The sequence below is a fragment of the Brienomyrus brachyistius genome, chromosome 12 (genome assembly GCF_023856365.1).
Source record: "Brienomyrus brachyistius isolate T26 chromosome 12, BBRACH_0.4, whole genome shotgun sequence".
NCBI lineage: Eukaryota > Metazoa > Chordata > Actinopteri > Osteoglossiformes > Mormyridae > Brienomyrus > Brienomyrus brachyistius.
This window is the reverse complement of record NC_064544.1, coordinates 6953282-6975542: the sequence shown is the minus strand read 5'-3', so window position 1 is coordinate 6975542 and position 22261 is coordinate 6953282. Positions and strand designations below refer to the sequence as shown.

The window sequence follows — 22261 nt, the reverse complement described above, 5'->3', positions numbered from 1 at the left end:
CGTCATTCGTCTCTGATAAACTCGACTATGGGGGCACTCAAGTGTATTACAATATATACGAATACATTCGTAATCGCCACGACACTGAAAGCGAAATGTAGTCGGTGCTGGGGCTGAATAACATCGGAATTTATTGCTTAAAAGCACAGAATGAACATAACGCACCACTGCCACGTGTGTGATAATATCCTCCTCTCATTCGCCGAAATAAAATGCCGAAAAAAAGTTTCCGAAAAGGAAATTGTCCGTTTATATAACTTCAGCGTTGTTTTCTCATTGTCAGAGTAAGTAAAAATAACAGTTTTTCGTTTCTCTTAAAATGTATTATAAAGTTCTCGAAAGATTCGCGATGCCAGCAATAATGGTGTAACTAAAACAAGTAAAGTAATTAAAATTATATTATTATACTGAAACTCCCAAATAGAGAGTATTTACGGCTCCGCTAGAGGGCAAATCGCGTCCGCCAGATATAGGATGTAGAAGGATCTTTCTTTATATCAGTGCATTTTAACTGGCTTCAAGTAATACGTGGTGTTTTAAGTGAAAGTCGTCTCTTTTAACGCTGTATTATGTTACCGAGATGATCTTGCGCTAGTGCAATATTAGTGTAGTAATTAATACATCTAACCCATCAGGCAAGTTTATTCACGCGTGACAGCACCGCTTTTTTCATGCGTATTTGACAGTCAAATTTTCTATGCCAGCGAAAGCAGACTGAAGTCCAACTTCCCCCAGCCATTATTTTTGCGGGACTCTTGGTGTGTTTGTGACTAATTGTGACAGCAGCGGTCTTGCTTCAACTTTTTTTTTTTTAAAAAAGGTAAGAGTTACTAACATTAATCACTTTCTGTTTCTAGTTCTATTGTAACTGCAGTTTAACCAGCTGATCAATCATTGCCAGTGTGGTAAAACATTAAACAGAAGGAGTCGGAGGATTGTAGTCGCAGTTGTTTATTTAAGAGTCTGAATGGTTAGTTGAAAGTCCACTTGTTTAAAAGACACATGCTGTCAGCATGCAATGGTACCGGAACCGCAAACTCAGGACTAATTCCTTCTCCGGGTACGTTATTCAAGCGCTTCTTGCTGATGCACTTGATTTTCCGACTTTATGTCCATCAGCAGTAGTGAAGCAAATATTTTACAAGTGGCGGACAATATTTTAGGAAGTGTTAACAGTAGTGCCGATATGATGACTCTGACCTTCGTAACACGCATCTGACCCCTTACATTAAGGTATTTATTATTAACTATACTGACATAAGAAGGCATAACTGCGATTAATTGCCATATTACGATGTCAGTTTTAATCAGACAGATCTTTAACAAATTCAGTCTTTTTTTAAAAAATACGTGGGACCACAGCATGAAAATAGCAGGTTTGTAATTTACCGTTTCACTGGAAATGGCTTAATCGTTTGCTCACTTGATTTCCCCCCAACATGTCTTTACTGATGCGGAACTGCTTGGCTTTCATTCAGTGAAGCGGACCAGTGCCCGGTCCATGGCAGGAGAACCCACAGCCCATCCGAGGCCGACATGGATCCCAACACCATCCTGGAGGATGTCCTGATCAAGCGCTCACAGCAGAAGAAGAGGACGTCTCCACTCAACTACAAGGAAAGGGTCTTCGTGCTCACCAAGAGCAAGCTGGCGTATTACGAGGGCAAGCCGGAGGTGAGTCCTGCCCAAGTCCGTCTTATGGACAGTGGTGGGCACGGCAGTAACTTCCATAACCGCTAATCCGCTAAATCCAAAATTTAACGGGATGACGCTAAACTGATAAACCACAAAAAAGAAACCTTCAATTTTATTATATGAATGTAGCTTCGGTTTGTTTTTAGCTTTCAAACCCTTAGAAACATACCCAGAGAGCTAAAATGAAAGCCTGTTTAACACTGAAGTCCCATCTGCCAGAATGTAGTGATTTTCAGCAGGGTTTCCATACGTCTGGACACGTCCTCTTTTTGGGCCCCTGTCCTGGCATCCAAGCAGATTTTCAAAAATACAGGTGTTGCAAGTTGCATTGGAGTAGCAAGTGAAGAAAGCCACTCAGTATCACCGCACAGGTCTGCATGGCTCCTGCACAAGTTTACTAGATGTTTATGAAATGATATGCACATGTGCACATGTCACGCTGCTCGCAAGTGACATCAGCTTCCTGACACCATTAGCTTTTTCACACTTTATTTTTACTTTCGTGTGGACAGTGAATCGCGGCATTTGTTTGAAGCTTAACAAACTTTAGCTTAGCGTTTTGAATCGTTTGTTGAAAAACACTTGTTTGCACGCATGTAGAGTCAATTGTGTGTAGATTGTAAAACGAGAGTTAACTGTAAGGTTACCATACAGTGTTGCCAGCAAAATTTCAGGGGAACGTCATCGCATAATAATGTGAAATTCCTCAAATGAACGAATCAAATTTCACATATGACAAAAAAACGCATGATTAATCTCATCACATTCTTTACAGTTTTTATTTGGAGAACCCCCACCCTCCATTAAAACGGTTAATTCTTTACTCCCCTTCCGACTTGCAGACACTCACTTCCAGACACGCAAGTAAAGAACCAGCATAGAGAGCTGAGTGCAGAAGTGCGGTACAGCTTTGTACGTAAACTTAACTCATTGAAGACCTTGTATCATAACCAACAGTAAATCAATAAAAGGCTGTGTGAAATGGTGGAATTCCGTAGTCTCGTATCAATTAAGTTTCATAAGTATTATTTGATTGTGCAAAATGTAACTTGGTTAGTTAATAGCATAGCACAATTAGTAGCCCCGATAACACAGCGGTAAATAGTGTTTGTGGCAGACACAGCTCCTACGCCACTGTTTGCTGTCAGGGTATAATGAGTAAGAAACCCTTCAAAAATCGAGGCCAGACCTGGTATTTATTTGGAAAAGTTACTCAGTTACCAGAAACTCAGAACCATTTAGTTCATAAACAGAAAGTGTCATTTATTACCAAGAAGACATTCAGTAAATCTCCTACATTTACTAATTCGGGATTTGAGGAGAAGTTTTGTAGGTGCTTTTTTTATGTGTGTTGTTTGTGCTAGTGATTCTTTCCGGAAGGTTTGGATGTTTTTGTGAGAGAAGACAGGGTGCAGGAGAGTAATAGAGGCGTCGTGGCGGAATCCGAGGTGAGGTCATTTTTCCAGAATGCAGGGCCCGACATTCGTGGTGGAATCTCGCAATCTGTGCATAATTTTAATTCGGCGTCCATAATCCGGGACTAGGGATATATTAGTGAAGATGAATAACAGTAAAATGGAAAGATACATTTCACTGTAAGTATAACAGCAATAGTTCATGAAAAAAACTAACTGTATGCAGTGCAACTGCAGAGTCACCTTATAAGGCTACGTGACGTCACACCCCTGACCCCGATATACACATCCCCCCAATGTTGTAATATGTAATATAATGTAATATGAAACCGACACACCTGCTAATGATACAGAAACTAACCTTTTTAGTTTTGCACAAGAAACAGACACAGAAAAAAATTATATTTAGGGTCATTTTTTAGGGACAATGTGAGCATTTCAGTGTTTAAGTCGCTTCCCAAATTTGCTGGATAAGTGATTAACATAGCTACATTTGTTGCTAGTTGCTTTTTGAAAACAAATGTTGCCAGGATAATCGAGAAGTTGCTAAATGTAGCAACGAAGTTCCAGCATCCTGAGCTTGTGAAGCGTCTTAGCAGCTAGCATTCGCACTCAGATACAGGGCTCCTCCTGCTCCTTAATGAAAGAGAGATGGAGTTTGTGATGGTTACAGTGTTCGTGCTTCTAGGCGGCACAGGCTGAGCTGGAGGGATTTGGTAGGGTTAAGGTTCAGGTTAAGCTTAGGGTTAAGGTTCAGGTTAAGCTTAGGGTTAAGGTTCAGGTTAAGCTTAGGGTTAAGGTTCGGGTTAAGCTTAGGGTTAAGGTTCGGGTTAAGCTTAGGGTTAAGGTTCGGGTTAAGCTTAGGGTTAAGGGTAGGCAGCCATGCTGTCCTTTCTCATCACCTTAACTCACAATGCTTACACCTTAACTCACAATGCTGTTTTTTATTCATCTCTCTGTAGACACCAAGCATTATGTCAGTCTCAGGGAGGGGGCTGCTTCTGGGATGCTGGAATCACCACGGTTTGGCCCTAACCACCACACAGCGTCCAGAATGGCTTAGATTAGGCACGTAAGCCGTTCTCATGCTCAGCCTAACAGGCAACCTGACCTCGCCTGTCTGATTCTGTGTGCAGTATTCAGGCGCAGCCAGATTGGCTGTTAGCATTAGCAACAGGTGGACCTTATAATCTGGGTATTGGATGTATGTGAGGGCAGAACCTACTGGGTGTACTAAGGACAGAAATGTCCTCAGTATCCTTACAGGTAGCCACCTTCATCTGAACTTTGAAGCTTGTTTTGCTCCTTATGCTTACTAAGTTTGCCAGCCTTCTTGTGCAGAGGACATGGGGCCACATGCAGCACGTTTTGGGAGTGTTAGGGTCAGACGCGAATCCCACACAGCCATTTGCACAGTGCAGAGGGCAGTAACTGAAAACACATCCCCACACGCATGGGACACAAGCCTACATGCTCAGTCGCTATGTCACCCTGCACTGAGAACAGCCTATTCATTCATGGGGGGATCCTTTATAGACCAGCCTGAAACGGAGATCATCCGTCTGTCATTTTCAATGTGCTTTGCAGAGGAAGACAAGGAAAGGACTTATTGACCTTCAGAAGATAAAGTGTGTTGAAATAGTGAGGAATGGCAGCACAGCTATTCCATGCCAAAATAAATACCCCTTCCAGGTACGTCCCTGCTGTCCGACCATCGTTTAATCTCGCCGAGTAACACGTTTCTGAGCATAAGTCGTCTAATACCGTTCACTGAACTCTTCATCCTTCAGGTCATATACGATACAAGCACCTTGTATATTTTTGCCCCAAGTAACGAGATGAGGAGTGTTTGGGTGCAGAACCTAAAGGAAGGTGAGTCCGCATACAAGCCAGCTTGGAGACATGAAGGTCATTTGTTACGCTGCACGTTACTTGTTAGAAGGAATCACATACAGCTGCAAAAAAGTTAAGAGAGCACTCTGTCTTTTTAAAGAAATCTGCATTTTTAAATCCTGGTTTGATCCTGGTTCTGCTGGCAGAAGGCCACGCTGAGCAGCAGGTTGCTTCCAGGTTCAAAATTTCTGGGAGAACAGTACACAAGAACAAGGTGAAGCAGGAGATACTGGAAATGACCAGAATCCATTCAGGGCAGAAGCGAGTTTCTAATGCTAGAGACGACCGTTAACTTATCGAGCAGTTTCTCATGAATGATAGGATGACATGCAAAAATTGGCTGCAGTTTGCAAAAAAAATAAAATAAAATAAAAAAAAAAATATATATATATATATATATATATATATATATATATATATATATATATATATATATATATATATATATATATATACACACACCCATAAATCGAGAAGTGAGTGAAAAAAAAATTGTGCTGTGGTCTCTTAATTATTTCCGTGGCTGTATTCACAACATTAATTCACTATGTGCTTTTTTGTGAAGCTCTGCTGCCGTCCGACACTAAGCACAGGTGCAGAGCTGCTAGAGAACAGCCTGCTGCTCGTTCAGCAGGGCGGCGGCGAAGCTGCTGAAGCCTGCCAGCTGCCTCTCATGCGCTGTGTCTTTGCTGTTGCAGAGATTAAACAGAACCCCCTGATCATGGCCAAATTCCACCCGCAGTTCTGGCATGAGGGTGTCTGGCAGTGCTGCCGGCAGGTGGACAAGCTGGCCCCTGGATGCGAGGAGTACAACCTGTTTGGAGACAGTAAGGACACCCCGGGTCACTTCTGCTAGGCTGTTCTGGTCACACTCTTCAACAATGGTGCCTCACGCATTCACACGACCATATGTACCCTGGTGGAGGTACAGCTCTCTACCCATCCATCCATTTACCAGTCAGCCACACTTTTATTTCACTTCTGCTTTCTAAGCTGTTTAACCAGAAAACTAGAAGAGGTGCTACCTTAAACTGAGAAGGAAACATCAACTATGATACCTTTATAGTCCTGGCTGTTGCCTGCATGGTGGCTACAGTTAAACACGTTTTAATTTATTCAAACCTACTGATGAGTCTGCAAAAATCATAATAAGAAATGGATTCTTGTTTCCTCTTTTCAGTTTCGAGAAAACCTCTTCCTCCTGTTCCTGGAAATGACACTGCAGGGAAGGTATTTATAAACTTTTGTTTGTAGGACTTGGAGAGCTCCGTAACAGGCACCATTGGCGGAGATCTCCGTAACAGGCACCATTGGCAGAGAGCTCCGTAACAGGCACCATTGGCAGAGAGCTCCGTAACGGGCACCATTGGCAGAGAGCTCCGTAACACGTGCCAGTGACACAGAAGCAATAAAGGAAAAGCAATAAAAAAGGCCAATAGGATGTTGGGTTATATCTCTAGGTGTGTGGAGTTTAAGTCAAGGGATGTGATGCTACGATTATATAATTCCTTGGTAAGACCCCACCTAGAATATTGTGTGCAGGTTTGGTCACCATACCTTAAGAAGGACATTGCTGCCTTGGAAAAGGTGCAATGTAGGGCTACGAGAATGATTCCTGGTCTTAGAGGAATGTCTTATGAGGAGAGGTTAGCTGAGCTGAATCTGTTTAGTCTCAAGCAGAGGAGACTAAGGGGGAACATGATCCAGGTGTATAAGATTCTAACAGGTCTGGATGCTGTTCAGCCAAATGGCTATTTCAGTAAGGGTTTAAATACTAGAACTCGTGGCCATAAGTGGAAATTAGCGGGAGAACATTTTAATCTGAATCTGAGGAAGCACTTCTTCACACAGCGTGTAGTTAGAGTGTGGAACAGTCTTCCTGCTGGTGTAGCACAAGCTAAAACCCTGGGTTCCTTTAAATCAGAGCTAGATGAGATTTTAACATCTCTGAGTTATTAGTTAAGTTCTCCCCAAATGAGCTTGATGGGCCGAATGGCCTCCTCTAGTTTGTAAATTTCTTATGTTCTTATGTAGAACTCCGTAACGGGCGCCATTGACAGAAATTGCCATAATGACTGCTATTGACAGAGAGCTCCGTAATGGGCGCCATTGATAGAGAGTTCCGTAACGGGCATCATTGACAGGAAACACCGTAACAGGCGTCATTGACAGACAACGCTGCAACGGGCACCATTAACAGAAAATGCCGCAACAGGCACCATTGACAGAGCTCCGTGATGATTGGCATTGACAGAGTGCTCTGTAACGGGTGACATTGACAGAGAGCTCCGTAACATGCACCATTGACAGAGCTCCGTGATGATCAGCATTGACAGAGAGCTCTGTAACGGGCGCCATTGATAGAAAACGCCATAACAGGAGCCATTGACAGAGATCGCTGTAACTGACACCATTGACAGAAAACGCTGTAACAGGAACCATTGACAGAGCTCCGTAACAGGCGCCATTGACAGAGAGCTCTGTAATGGGTGGCATTGACAGAGAGCTCTGTAATCGGTGGCATTGACAGAGAGCTCTGTAATGGGTGGCATTGACAGACTGCTGACTGCTGATGTCTTTGCTGTGACTTAAGTTCAGGGGCCCTGAAATCTTCACAGGCTGCTGTGACCTTTATGATATACTGATATCCCCTGCTAGTCAACATATCATCTTGTTGTGTGTATAAAACACCTCCCTCCTCAGCCCCCTTCCATGTGGGGGGCTCCTGCTTTGTCTAAAACCCTTAACCCTCACCATGTTCTCCTCAGACAAGACGCCCCCCCCCACCCCCACCCCCCGAAGAAGAGGGGGCGGTGGAGAATACGGAGGAGGAGGTGGTCATCGCCCTGTACAACTTTGCAGGCATGGAACCTCATGACCTGACCCTGGTCATAGGGGAGGAGTACGTTATCTTGGAGAAGTGTGACGTTCACTGGTACAAAGCCCGCAATAAGCACGGGTAAGTGCCCCCGGCATGCCCCCCCCCAGCCCCCTTCAGCCAATCAAATCAAATCTCTGACACATAAACCCCAAATGCAGGTGAAAAGCAGCAGATTCATCACTTAGGCTGATGTGGGGGTATAACACTCCTCCACCCGTGCTATGCTGCTGATGTTTGTCAATAGTAATGACGCTGTTATTATACATTTGTTATTATATATTTCACTGGATGGAGATAATGCTTGTATTGCCTGTGTGTTATGCAGAGAGGAAGGGTACATCCCCAGTAACTATGTGACTGAGAAAAAACTGGACAACCTTGATCAGTATGTGTAAGTATGTGACACTCACACTCGTACCCCTAAAAGCCTGGTGTTTTTAGATTGTTTCTATCAAATGCCCTTGTCTCAACCTGCCAAATCAAACTAACTGTAACACTGTTGCCTTGAGTTTATAACGTTGGCGTTTATAGTACTGTTGGTGTTAGTGTATAATGTTAGTGTTAGTATTCTTGCTGAAGTGTGTTTTTGCCTGAAAGCCTTGGAAAGGACATGATGTAAAAACGTATTGGAGAGTGTTCATTTCATCCCTCACTCATCATTACTTTTTCTATACTGCCATGGCCGCTTATTTTTGCCTTTCCTTGTGTTTTTCTGTTGCAGCTGGTACTGCAGGGATATTAACCGCAACAAGTCTGAGCAGCTCCTCAGGAAGGCGGTAGGTGGTGTCATTAGAGACTTTCGAGAAAGCAGACAGCACGTCTGGAAAGTGCAGCCATTTCTCCTTCGCTGAACTTGATAGCGCTGTGTGTTTCGTAATTTTCTGGGCACATGATTCAGGGGCTTTATTTAGAAATATTTGTTTTGTGTGACTGTTCAGTTCCAGAGAGTCACATAGAATGGTTCCAGGGTTCATTCGCTTTTCACTTAAGCTACGTTTTAAAGCAGGTTGGTCACTGATGAGCTTCAGACTTTCTCAAAGCCGAAACCCAGCCAGAGAGCGTGTCATTTTCCACTCGACTACACAGAGCTTCCTGCCCATTCTGAACACTGAAGTAGAAATAATAACTACATACGAATCACACATGCGAAGTTAAAACTAAGGTTATTAGTATTGAGTTGACGCTATGTGGTGGTTTGGGCTGAGCTCAAGTTAAAGTAGGGCTACCAGTTTTGGTCAGCTGGCTGGAGGGAGATCTTCAGTTCGTACATACATGCACATGCATTTAGATGAAATCTTTTTTATTTTATTTTATTACCATGTGAATAGTGTGTATGGTTTGCAGACTACCCCAATGCTTTTGATGTATGTAATTTTAGATTTATAATGAAGTAATATAGATTTGCTATAAGAGTGTTGCATAATCGTGAGAGTTTGAAAACATGAGTGTCACACAAGATGAGAGTTGGCACTCAACATTCATTGTGCAACATGTTATGCCTCGATGGTTTATCTATAATCTGCAAGAAAATGCAGAACAAAATCAATTTAATACTTATATGCTGAGCTGTTGTAACAGTAATGGTGTAAGAAATGTGGCCAGGATTTCAATTAATGTTGGGCCTGCATAAAACTGGGTGAACAGTACCTACGCTTGAATCATAGGTAACAGAAAAAACCACCTCAAACATACAAATCATCATAAACAATGTCATTGCAATGTACGGAAACTGAAAGTTATTCTCAAAGCTTCTGCGTTAATGCACATGATTAGAGTTATCAGGAAGCCTGTCTGTCACCCTCGCTCAATATGCGCCTGTCGTGGCTTGGACTTCAGTGTTGTGATAGACATACACTGACCTTAGACACAGTAGCACCTGGCAGTGCTCTGTTTGTGCAGTTCAGCTGGTAAGAAGGACACTCCCAGCTGTAAAATGAAAGCTACGCTAACTTCAGGCAGGGCCTGGTTTAGGGGGTTGGGAGCCTCATTTCTGAAGTCGTTTTTGGGGCCCTACTTACAGCATAAAGTGCTGCTGTAACAATCAGAAAAAACAAGGCCTGGGCAAGAAGACCAGCTTAGCCAGCACGTAAGTCCGGACTTGACTGTAGGTGTCATAAGGCCTTGTCAAGTGGCTCAGTCAGGACCTTCCCTTGACTAAACACTTGGCTCATTTTCAGCCTGAAAGATAAATAAAGGGCAAAGCAGAGAGTGAATTTAAGGCAAAAGCGTTTTGTGAGTGTGCTTCTCTTCTCACTTGTTCGCATGGTATTTTATACAGAGGTTCTGACAGAAACGTAATGACCTCTTAATGACCTTGTCTTTGCCTGCTTCCTCCCAGGACAAGGAGGGTGGCTTCCTCATCAGAGACTCCAGTAATTCAGGAACGTACAAATATACTCTGTCCCTCTACACCAAATCAGCCGGGTGAGTGGTGGCAGTGTCCATAACTGGGAAGCCTTTTACTCTGTGCTAGACCTGCCAGCTGTGCTCTGTTCCCGAGCTGTCGAGCTGATTTTAGGCTCCCATTTTCAGGGAGGGCAGCTGGTCCATTCGGCATTACCACATCAAGCAAGTGGAGTCCACTCCCATGCAGTACTACCTTGCCGAGAAGTATCACTTCAGCAGCATCCCGAAACTCATCGAGTACCACCAGCACAATGCAGCAGGTATGTGGCAGCCGCCAGGCTGCCTACGCCGGGCTCTCGGAAAGCTGCCAACCCGTTCTAAGCTCTTTCTTTACCTGCCTGTCCCAGAGTACTGTTGGGTCTAGTATGTTTCCCTTGACAGTCATGGTGCAGTTATTCTTAGTGACTGAAAATGGCAGACTTGATCATGTCTGCACTCTGCATCTGCAGGCTTGGTCTCTAGGCTTCGGTATCCGGTGGGAAAAGAAGGGAGATCTGCCCCCACTACGGCTGGATTTAGTTACGGTAAGAAGCCGTGCTCTGAACTAAAGGCTCCCAGCTAATCAATATACAGGTCATCCTTCACCTGTCTGCTCCTTTACCTGCCCCTCTGCCGATTCCTCTGCTCACTTATGCTGATGTGGCACGTGACCCTTTCCAGAGAAGTGGGAGATTAATCCATCGGAGCTGACCTTCATGAAGGAGCTGGGCAGCGGTCAGTACGGCGTGGTCCGCCTGGGCAAGTGGCGAGCTCAGCACAAAGTGGCCATCAAGACCATCCGCCCCGGCGCCATGCTGGAGGAGGACTTCATAGAGGAAGCCAGAGTCATGATGTGAGTGCCATCCTTCCTCTCAGCGTAGCAAGCATGGCTGTAACGGGAGGACAAGCGAGTAAGAAGCGGGGAAGGACCAGGCAGACAAGCAGGCAGGCAGGAAAGTCGGGGTTTATTAGGGATAGGAAACGGAGAAAGGAACAGGACATCCACTAACATTAACTAGCATCAATGACGGACAACAAGCAGGGCAAGACATGGACTGAAATAGACAAGACTGGGCGAAAATAATAGGACACAGCTGGGCAAGATCGGGGAAGCACACGTGGATAATCAGGGGGCGTGGCACACGCGAGGATAATCAGGGGGCGTGGCACACACGAGGATAATCAGGGGGCGTGGCACACGCGAGGATAATCAGGGGGCGTGGCACACGCGAGGATAATCAGGGGACGTGGCACACGCGAGGATAATCAGGGGGCGTGGCACACGCGAGGATAATCAGGGGGCGTGGCACACGTGAGGATAATCAGGGGGCGTGGCACACGTGAGGATAATCAGGGGGCGTGGCACACGCGAGGATAATCAGGGGGCGTGGCACACACGAGGAGCGGACGAGCCGGGCGTGACAGGCTGCATATAACCCTGATCAGCCGCAGTTTTTATCCTTAAATATGTCTTAAATAGCTAAATGGTTATCAGACTGATTGTCATGGAATGACAATGTATGTGTTCAAGTAATGAACACATACATGTTCACATACAAAATGAACATGGATATCCTTGTAAAATATGTCAACACCTTTGTCATCTTCCCAGCCACATACGCTGAGTGTGTTTGTGTGTGTGTATGTGATAGTGTGTGTGTAGATGATGGATAAAGGAATATAGAATGGGTTTTGCAGAGTGCAAGCTAATCTTACTTCGCAGGATCCCCTTTAGTTCTGATAACGTTTGATACAATTAACATGACAGTTGTTAAAGTGGAAGTTTAACAATTGGTGCTGAAAGTAGCATGAGCTGTAGCAACTATCAGGTCACATGCTAGCTAGGCGTCTTGTCTAATAGCATTGTCTTTGAAACAGCAACCCACAGGAAGGTGTCATTTCATATATTCAAGAATCCGTTAAATCTGCTACTTTATATGCTTGTAATGGAGAATAGGGTATTGAATGTCTTCATCTTAATCCATTGTTGCTCTGTTTTGAGTGACTTTTCTTGGTAGGAGGGTGTCTCATAACTGAGGCGCCCATGTCTTGATCACTGCATCAGAAGATTTGATTGATTATTCATATCTCAATCATTGGACCATTTTTCATACAAATTTCAATGAACAGTGGATGTTGCCACTGCAGTGTAAATGTATGGGTATTGATTCTGGTTGAGCATATTTCTGCTTACCATTTGGTCTTAAAGTTTCACATCAGGATTTCCGATACCCTGTGCTGGTGTGTCCATAACACCGGCCTGTCAGCCTTTTACTGTGGTGCGGTGGAGAAGAGTGAAGAGTTGGTGTTAATGACATAGTGTTGGGGTTCCACCCCTACTGATCATCGCGATCAGTCTGGACGCATGACCGCATCACAGGCAAGATACTAGCTCATCAGCAGCCAGTTAAACTTCAGCTGACCACAACTGATGTTTTTAGGGTTTGGGTTTGTACTGATAACCACGCTAATGCCTTAATCAGACCATGTGCGATTGGGTTAGTGTTGGTTTGCAACTTCCCTCAGAAACACAACAAGTCGCAATAAGAGTCACTGTAAGTGCATTAAATGCCATCTCTGCACGTCTTAGCAAAGCTGTTTTATGAAGGTGGGACTTGGAAACCCTCTGTGTCAATAAAGTGTTGATGTTAGCACTGTGAGATATGGGGAACAGTATGAGCAGACACTTAACCAGGTTTTAAGCAGAAAAATAATATTAAAGTATTAAAAATTCTACAGAAATGAGGAACATGATCAGTCAATGAATGCAGCGGGTGACACTATGAACTAGACTGTGGGTGAATGAAGTTCAGAGCTCTCTGATGTACACTGTATGGACAAAGCATTGGGGCAGCTGGACATTATACTTACAGGAACCTTTAGGACACCCCATTCTATATTCAAAGGCATCAATGTGGAGCTGGTAGGTATTTTGGAGTGTTTATGTGGGAATTTTTGCCTATTAATCCAGAAGAGCTTTTGTGAGGTCAGGCACTGATGTTGGACGTGAAGGTCTGGCTTGCAATCCCCATTCTAATTAATCCCAATATTGTTCAATGGGGTTAAGGTCAGGGTTTTGTGCAGACCGGTCACCTAACCATGTCTTCATGGACCTTGCTTTGTGCATTGGGGCACAGTCATGTTGGAACAGAAAGGGGCCTTCCCCAAACTATTTCCACAAAGTTGGAAGCATAAAATTGTCCAAAATGTTGTGGAGAACCCTCCCAGAAGAGTGGCAGCTATTATAGCTGCAAAGGGGGACCAACTCCACATTGATGCCTGTGAATTCACAATGAGATGAGTTCCTGTAATGGCTAAGTGTCCCAGTACTTTTCACCATGCAGAGCACCTGTGGAAGAGATGCCCAGCTAAATACAGGGTGGAATGTGTACCTCCACACGAGTACCTTTAGTCTGCTGACTAATGCTGGGCGCTTGTCCCGACAGGAAGCTGTCGCACCCCAACCTGGTGCAGCTGTACGGTGTCTGCACACAGCAAAAGCCCATGTACATCGTCACAGAGTTCATGGAGCTGGGGTGTCTCCTGAACTACATCCGGCAGCGACGTGGCTCCTTCAGCACCGAGATGCTGCTCAGCATCTGCCAGGACGTCAGCGAGGGCATGGTCTACCTCGAGCAGAACAGCTTCATCCACAGGGACCTGGTATGCTGAGTCAAATCAAAGTGCTGTTGCAGTGCTGAGGTGTCAGTGTGCAAACTGAGACTCTCTTAGATTGGGATCAGTTACATTGAAAATTTACGGTCAGATCACCTACACAATAACATTTACCTGCATGCAAGGGTTTCCCTGATGATCTTGTCGCTAGTTACCCTTTGGTATATAAGGAACGGCACTTAGTGATTAGTGATTATTGTGTTATGGGCTGGGGGTGCTGGGAATCCTGAGCATCTCGGTGAACAGAACCACATGAAATGACCCCCCCCCCCCCCCACCCATTTAGGTGTTTTGGAGTCGGGGACCTGGGTCACCAGAATATGAATGTTTTCATGGGTTTTCAGTCCACACACAGACACAGTGACGTATGAGGCAGCAGGGGTGAGGTCATCTGACCACCGTTTGGGAACAGTTTCACGTTAAAGTGCTTGTCCGCCTGAACAGGCTGCAAGGAACTGCTTGGTGAACGAAGCTCTGGAGGTGAAGGTGTCTGACTTCGGAATGGCGAGGTGTGTCTAACAGTCCAGAATCCTGAACGCACGTTCACGGCCTGCTATGTGCATGAACGGGGCTTCACGGCCTGCTATGTGCATGAACGGGGCTTCACGGCCTGCTATGTGCATGAACGGGGCTTCACGGCCTGCTATGTGCATGAACGGGGCTTCACGGCCTGCTATGTGCATGTACGGGGCTTCACGGCCTGCTATGTGCATGAACGGCCTTCACGGCCTGCTATGTGCATGTACGGACCTTCACGGCCTGCTATGTGCATGTACGGGGCTTCACGGCCAGCTATGTGCATGTACGGGGCTTCACGGCCTGCTATGTGCATGAACGGGGCTTCACGGCCTGCTATGTGCATGTACGGGGCTTCACGGCCTGCTATGTGCATGAACGGGGCTTCACGGCCTGCTATGTGCATATACGGGGCTTCACGGCCTGCTATGTGCATGAACGGGGCTTCACGGCCTGCTATGTGCATGAACGGGGCTTCACGGCCTGCTATGTGCATGAACGGCCTTCACGGCCTGCTATGTGCATGAACGGGGCTTCACGGCCTGCTATGTGCATGTACGGGGCTTCACGGCCTGCTATGTGCATGTACGGGGCTTCACGGCCTGCTATGTGCATGTACGGGGCTTCACGGCCTGCTATGTGCATGAACGGGGCTTCACGGCCTGCTATGTGCATGTACGGGGCTTCACGGCCTGCTATGTGCATGAACGGGGCTTCACGGCCTGCTATGTGCATGAACGGGGCTTCACGGCCTGCTATGTGCATGAACGGCCTTCACGGCCTGCTATATGTATGAACGGGGCTTCACTGCCTGCTATGTGCATGTACGGGGCTTCACGGCCTGCTATGTGCATGAACGGGGCTTCACGGCCTGCTATGTGCATGAACGGGGCTTCACGGCCTGCTATGTGCATGAACGGGGCTTCACGGCCTGCTATGTGCATGAACGGGGCTTCACGGCCTGCTATGTGCTATGTGAACACGTATTCAGAGTCTGCTATATACAAGGACACGTGTTCATGTTCTGCTATGTATATGAATATGCTTTCACCTTCTGCTGTGTACATGAACATGTGTCTGCTGACGCAAAGTTCAGTTTATTCATTTCACAATTGCGCAATCATTATGCATTTTATCGTGTTCTTTTTTTTCTTGAGGTATGTCCTGGATGACCAGTACACAAGTTCCTCAGGGGTGAAGTTTCCTGTGAAATGGTCCCCCCCTGAGGTCTTCAATTTCTGCAGATACAGCAGCAAGTCGGATGTGTGGTCATTCGGTAAACATCCGCCTTGCAAAACCCGCACCTGCTGTGTGGTAACAGGCTACGTTGCCTCAGAAACACCCCCGTTGTGTTGTAACAGGCCTCACTGTGCATTAATAGGCCCCACTGAGCACTAATAGGCCCTGCCACCTTGCAAATTTGGCCTCTATGAGCGAACAGGCCCAGGCATGTGCTAACATTCCCTGTCGTGTGCTGACGGGCCTATCCTTGCAGTGACGGGCCCCACCACCTAGGAAATACAGCCGCCATGCATTAATAGGCCCACTATGTGCTAACAGGTCCATGTGCTTATAGGCCCCGCTATGCACTAACATACCCCACCATGCTCTAACAGGCCCCACCATGCTCTAACAGGCCCCACCATGCTCTAACAGGCCCCACCATGCTCTAACAGGCCCCACCATGCTCTAACAGGCCCCACCATGCTCTAACAGGCCCCACCATGCTCTAACAGGCCCCACCATGCTCTAACAGGCCCCTCTATGTGCTAATAGGCCCCACCATGCTCTAACAGGCCCCACCATGCTCTAACAGGCCCCACCATGTGCTAACACACCCACCATGCTCTAACAGGCCCCGCCATGCTCTAACAGGCCCCACTATGTGCTAACACACCCACCATGCTCTAACAGGCCCCACCATGCTCTAACAGGCCCCACCATGCTCTAACAGGCCCCACTATGTGCTAATAGGCCCCACCATGCGCTGACAAGCCCCACCTTTTGCTAACAAGCCCCACCACGCACTCACAAGCCCCACTATTTACCAATAAGCCCTACCATGTGCTTACACGCCCCGCCATGCATTAAGCTCCACCACATGCTAACAGGCCCCACCATGTGACGCTCTCACATTTTCCTTTCAGGAGTTTTAATGTGGGAGGTGTTCACAGAGGGAAAGATGCCCTTCGAGAAGAACCAGAACCATGAAGTGGTGATGATGGTCATGCAAGGCCATCGACTGTACAAGCCCCAAAAGGCCACGACCTGTATCTACGACATCATGCAGCTCTGCTGGAGAGAGGTATGTCCATTCAGCCTATCATGCCGTGAGGCGTGTCCCTCCCTGCGTCCATTCAGCCTATCATGGGGTGAGGCGTGTCCCTTCCTGCGTCCATTCAGCCTATCGTGCTGTGAGGCGTGTCCCTCCCTGTTTCCATTCAGCCTATCGTGCCGTGAGGCGTGTCCCTCTCTTTCCATTCAGCCTATCGTGCTGTGAGGCGTGTCCCTCCCTGTTTCCATTCAGCCTATCGTGCCGTGAGGCGTGTCCCTCTCTTTCCATTCAGCCTATCGTGCCGTGAGGCGTGTCTCTCCCTGCGTCCATTCAGCCTATCGTGCCGTGAGGCGTGTCCCTCCCTGCGTCCATTCAGCCTATCGTGCCGTGAGGCGTGTCCCTCCCTGCGTCCATTCAGCCTATCGTGCCGTGAGGCGTGTCCCTCCCTGCATCCATTCAGCCTATCGTGCCGTGAGGCGTGTCCCTCCCTGCGTCCATTCAGCCTATCGTGCCGTGAGGCGTGTCCCTCCCTGCGTCCATTCAGCCTATCGTGCGGTGAGGCGTGTCCCTCCCTGCGTCCATTCAGCCTATCGTGCCGTGAGGCGTGTCCCTCCCTGCGTCCATTCAGCCTATCGTGCCGTGAGGCGTGTCCCTCCCTGCGTCCATTCAGCCTATCGTGCGGTGAGGCGTGTCCCTCTCTGTTTCCATTCAGCCTATCGTGCGGTGAGGCGTGTCCCTCCCTGCGTCCATTCAGCCTATCGTGCCGTGAGGCGTGTCCCTCTCTGTTTCCATTCAGCCTATCATGCGGTGAGGCGTGTCCCTCCCTGCGTCCATTCAGCCTATCGTGCCGTGAGGCGTGTCCCTCCCTGCGTCCATTCAGCCTATCGTGCGGTGAGGCGTGTCCCTCCCTGCGTCCATTCAGCCTATCGTGCGGTGAGGCGTGTCCCTCCCTGCATCCATTCAGCCTATCATGCGGTGAGGCGTGTCCCTCCCTGCGTCCATTCAGCCTATCATGCCGTGAGGCGTGTCCCTCTCTTTCCATTCAGCCTATCATGCCGTGAGGCGTGTCCCTCCCTGCGTCCATTCAGCCTATCGTGCCGTGAGGCGTGTCCCTCTCTTTCCATTCAGCCTATCGTGCGGTGAGGCGTGTCCCTCTCTGTTTCCATTCAGCCTATCGTGCGGTGAGGCGTGTCCCTCCCTGCGTCCATTCAGCCTATCGTGCCGTGAGGCGTGTCCCTCTCTGTTTCCATTCAGCCTATCATGCGGTGAGGCGTGTCCCTCCCTGCGTCCATTCAGCCTATCGTGCCGTGAGGCGTGTCCCTCCCTGCGTCCATTCAGCCTATCGTGCCGTGAGGCGTGTCCCTCCCTGCGTCCATTCAGCCTATCGTGCCGTGAGGCGTGTCCCTCCCCGCGTCCATTCAGCCTATCGTGCCGTGAGGCGTGTCCCTCCCTGCGTCCATTCAGCCTATCGTGCCGTGAGGCGTGTCCCTCCCTGCGTCCATTCAGCCTATCGTGCCGTGAGGCGTGTCCCTCCCTGCGTCCATTCAGCCTATCGTGCCGTGAGGCGTGTCCCTCCCCGCGTCCATTCAGCCTATCGTGCCGTGAGGCGTGTCCCTCCCTGCGTCCATTCAGCCTATCGTGCCGTGAGGCGTGTCCCTCCCTGCGTCCATTCAGCCTATCGTGCCGTGAGGCGTGTCCCTCCCCGCGTCCATTCAGCCTATCGTGCCGTGAGGCGTGTCCCTCCCTGCGTCCATTCAGCCTATCGTGCCGTGAGGCGTGTCCCTCCCTGCGTCCATTCAGCCTATCGTGCCGTGAGGCGTGTCCCTCCCCGCGTCCATTCAGCCTATCGTGCCGTGAGGCGTGTCCCTCCCTGCGTCCATTCAGCCTATCGTGCCGTGAGGCGTGTCCCTCCCTGCGTCCATTCAGCCTATCGTGCCGTGAGGCGTGTCCCTCCCCGCGTCCATTCAGCCTATCGTGCCGTGAGGCGTGTCCCTCCCTGCGTCCATTCAGCCTATCGTGCCGTGAGGCGTGTCCCTCCCCGCGTCCATTCAGCCTATCGTGCGGTGAGGCGTGTCTCTCCCCACGTCCATTCAGCCTATCGTGCCGTGAGGCGTGTCCCTCCCTGCGTCCATTCAGCCTATCATGCCGTGAGGCGTGTCCCTCTCTTTCCATTCAGCCTATCATGCCGTGAGGCGTGTCCCTCCCTGCGTCCATTCAGCCTATCGTGCCGTGAGGCGTGTCCCTCTCTTTCCATTCAGCCTATCGTGCGGTGAGGCGTGTCCCTCTCTGTTTCCATTCAGCCTATCGTGCGGTGAGGCGTGTCCCTCCCTGCGTCCATTCAGCCCATTGTGGTGTGTGTTGGCTGCAGGATACTGCCATACTGCAACGTCTGCCAGCTGCTCTCTGCTCTGTCTTCCATAGAAAGTAGAAGAGAGACCATCATTCTCACACATCTTGACAATGATCAAGGAGGCCCTGGAGGGGGATGCGGCGACTTCGTGAGCTGGAGCCACTCTCCGCAGGCTTTAACGGTGATTACAACTCACACGTGATGTGGAGATTCCCATTGGCCGGGGCCCAGAGCGGGACCTTCATGACTGGCTGGCTGAAGAGAGTGTTATTTCTCCTGCAACTGGACATCACGTCATTTTACTGTAAAACCTGACACTGGAGTCCGGACATAGTTACAGCAAGGCTGTGTCCTTAACATAGGTGCACTCCGAGCCCTGAACACAGCACTGTCCCAGAGCCTGGTGGGCATCCAGCTCTCATTTGCACAATTCCTTCTAGCTGTCAGATGTAAAGGAAAGTCCAGCGTCTCTCTTTCTTATCAATCCATTTATTTATGAGAAAATCATGGAATGTTTCTCCCTGTGTACATTTAATGTAAAAATGTGATTAAAGACTCAGTTCATGCACTTTTTGTAATGTTTTGTTTGATATAGAGCATATGGAGTGTATATGTACATTCATGCAGTGGAGACAATGTCAGATAATGACACACATGAAAGACGATTCTGAAGCTGCAGCGGGAAGCCGTATTTCCTTAAATTTCACAAAGCCTGTAAAATTCAAGGGAAACGGACTCAAAAATTCATTATCCAAACACAGGCAACTTGTCTCGACAGAGATAGGGGGCTCTTACTCCATGGGGTGTCCATACTCCATGGGGTGTCCATACTCCATGGGGTGTCCATACTTCTTGGCGTGTCCTTACTTTGTAGGGTGTCTTTATTCCATGACGTATACTTACTACAAAGGTTGTCCGTACTCCATGGGGCGTCCTTACTTCTTGGGGTGTCGATACTCCGCGGGTTGTCATTCCATGAGGTGTCCTTACTCCACAGGTTGACCTATCTGCAGAGGTTGTCCTTACTCCATAGGATGTACCCTGCATGATGGGAATTGATTAAATCTACTGAAATAATTTTTAGCAGAATGTGGTGACCCTCTGAAGCAGGGGTGGCCAGTCTTATCCGCAAAGGGCCAGTGTGCATGCAGGTTTTCGCTGCCACTCCCTAATTAGAATACTAATTAGAGGCTGAAGAGACCTCACACCTGGGTTTGAGCAGCTGACCTAAAGGTTATCCCAAAAACCAGCATAGACACTGGCACTTTGTGGATAAGATGCTCTGAAGCATCGTGTATGAGTGTAGACCCCAGTCCCACCCCAGTAACCCAGTGCATAGGGTGCTGGGTGCCACAGCGGCAGCCTGCAGAGCTGCTGGACTTTGGGCTACAGGAAGAATGGAATGATCGTGTGATGCATGACAAAGTCGAGGAGGACATAGCGTGAATTTCAATCCCGGTTTGGGTCATTTAAGTTAGAGTTTAAACATAAATGAGCACTTATAAAACCACAGATGATTTCAAATAATTATATTCAGAGAGTAAATTCAACCAGAAAGCACTATTATTGTTATCTTTAACTGAGTTAAAGTTCATTTCTATAGCAAATTTCATACAACCCAATTAGACACAAAGTGCTGTACAAACAGAATAGCAAAGAGGACAAACATGTACACCACCATGACACTAGACAGCTCCTATATAGAATTAAAGGTCATAATGACTCAAAGGCCTCTTTCAGCAATTACTCTAAGAGTTTCATTGTTAATATTTGGCCAAATCTTGTTCAAACATGGACTGTGGCAAACGCTCAAAAGTGTGGCTTCACTACACTAGACAAGAAAGGGATAAGGCAGAGTGCAATACATGCATGAAACTAATACGCTAATAACCAAACCAAAGATTTAAGGCAGGACGGGATTGTTCTGAAACAGTGTTTGAGGATTCCAAGTCCGAAAGAACCGTCTTCAGCCAGCAACAGCACTAGCTCCTCGCAAGCGGAGACAACCAGCCATGACACAGCATTCCAGTGGGCATTGCAGGGAAAGGTGACCAAACAAACACATGGGGAGTGTCAGAGCGGTAACCGCATTTGTGGTGAAAGGGCTACATCCCTTCTCAGGTGTCGAATCATTTAGGTAAGCAAGGTTCATGATAAAAACAAGTAGATTTTCCCACTGAAATAAAGGTAGCTGATGATGAAAAAGACCTTGGTGTGTATGTTGATGCTTCCATGTCTCACTCTCGCAAGTCTGGGGAAGCAATAAAAAATGCCAATAGGATGTTGGGTTACATCTCTAGGTGTGTGGAGTTTAAGTCAAGGGAGGTGATGCTACGATTATATAACTCCTTGGTAAGACCCCACCTAGAATACTGTGTGCAGGTTTGGTCACCATACCTTAAGAAGGACATTGCTGCCCTGGAAAAGGAGCAATGTAGGGCTACGAGAATGATTCCTGGTCTTAGAGGAATGTCTTATGAGGAGAGGTTAGCTGAGCTGAATCTGTTTAGTCTCAAGCAGAGGAGACTAAGGGGGGACATGATCCAGGTGTATAAGATTCTAACAGGTCTGGATGCTGTTCAGCCAAATGGCTATTTCAGTAAGGGTTTAAATACTAGAACTCGTGGCCATAAGTGGAAATTAGTGAGAGAACATTTTAAAAAGAATTTGAGGAAGCACTTCTTTACACAGCGCATAGTTGGAGTATGCAACAGTCTTCCTGATAGTGTACCGCAAGCTAAAACCCTGGGTTCCTTTAAATCAGAGCTAGATAAGATTTCAACAACTGTGAGATATTAGTTCGTTTGGGGAGGAACCCATGGTTTTAGCTTGCGCTGCACTAACAGGAAAAATATTCAATACTCTAACTACACGCTGTGTAAAGAAATGCTTTCAGACAAGGAAATGCAGTTTCAGTTATTGTACTAGATGTGTGGCCAAATTCATTGTTGATAAAAATTTACGCATTTACGATTTAGAATTTACTCCTTTGTGGAATAATTTAAACTTTATGGTTTTATTTTGCTCTGAATAACATGCTTCAATAAATAAGCGTGCGGATCTCTACCACAGTAAACCGTGGCTACATTTTAAGCAAACAAGTATGAATTAATTAATGCCGTGGCCCATACTTCAGTAAAAAGAAAAGGAAATTCGAATAAAGGGCGTTTTTAAAT

At 47.3% G+C, this 22261-nt stretch overlaps 1 protein-coding gene across 11 annotated transcripts; it reads left to right on the top strand.

Annotated features, from left to right (window-relative positions):
• Nucleotides 1-82: 82 nt before the first annotated feature.
• tec (tec protein tyrosine kinase) lies at nucleotides 83-19653 on the top strand. Of its 11 annotated transcripts, none has more exons than XM_048970739.1 (20): nucleotides 83-284; nucleotides 705-820; nucleotides 1479-1674; nucleotides 4698-4802; nucleotides 4901-4982; nucleotides 5702-5830; nucleotides 6184-6233; nucleotides 7772-7962; nucleotides 8210-8275; nucleotides 8606-8660; nucleotides 10223-10308; nucleotides 10417-10550; nucleotides 10740-10814; nucleotides 10951-11122; nucleotides 13716-13932; nucleotides 14389-14453; nucleotides 15618-15736; nucleotides 16608-16837; nucleotides 17296-17700; nucleotides 17907-19069. In XM_048970739.1, the coding sequence occupies exons 3-20, from the start codon at nucleotides 1537-1539 to the stop codon at nucleotides 18924-18926; spliced, it is 3339 nt and encodes a 1112-aa protein (XP_048826696.1). In that variant the 5' UTR covers nucleotides 83-284; nucleotides 705-820; nucleotides 1479-1536; the 3' UTR covers nucleotides 18927-19069. The 11 variants fall into 11 exon arrangements, with proteins under 11 accessions (XP_048826696.1, XP_048826694.1, XP_048826698.1 ...); XM_048970741.1 differs by lacking the exons at nucleotides 83-284; nucleotides 705-820 and adding exons at nucleotides 836-1233; nucleotides 1363-1376 and having other exon boundaries at nucleotides 17907-19070; XM_048970745.1 differs by lacking the exons at nucleotides 83-284; nucleotides 705-820 and adding an exon at nucleotides 842-1060 and having other exon boundaries at nucleotides 17907-18005; nucleotides 18762-19064.
• Nucleotides 19654-22261: the final 2608 nt, after the last annotated feature.

What these genes read in the sequence shown, in the direction of transcription:
- tec (XM_048970736.1), top strand. Translation starts at nt 1,014, where the DNA reads ATGCAATGGTACCGGAACCGCAAACTCAGGACTAATTCCTTCTCCGG. An exon ending in AAAGCCCGCAATAAGCACGG is followed by an intron (nt 7,963 to 8,209) that starts GTAAGTGCCCCC and finishes TGTGTTATGCAG; the next exon opens with AGAGGAAGGGTACATCCCCA. An exon ending in CCTCCCTGCATCCATTCAGC is followed by an intron (nt 17,701 to 17,906) that starts CTATCATGCGGT and finishes TTTCCATTCAGC; the next exon opens with CTATCGTGCGGTGAGGCGTG.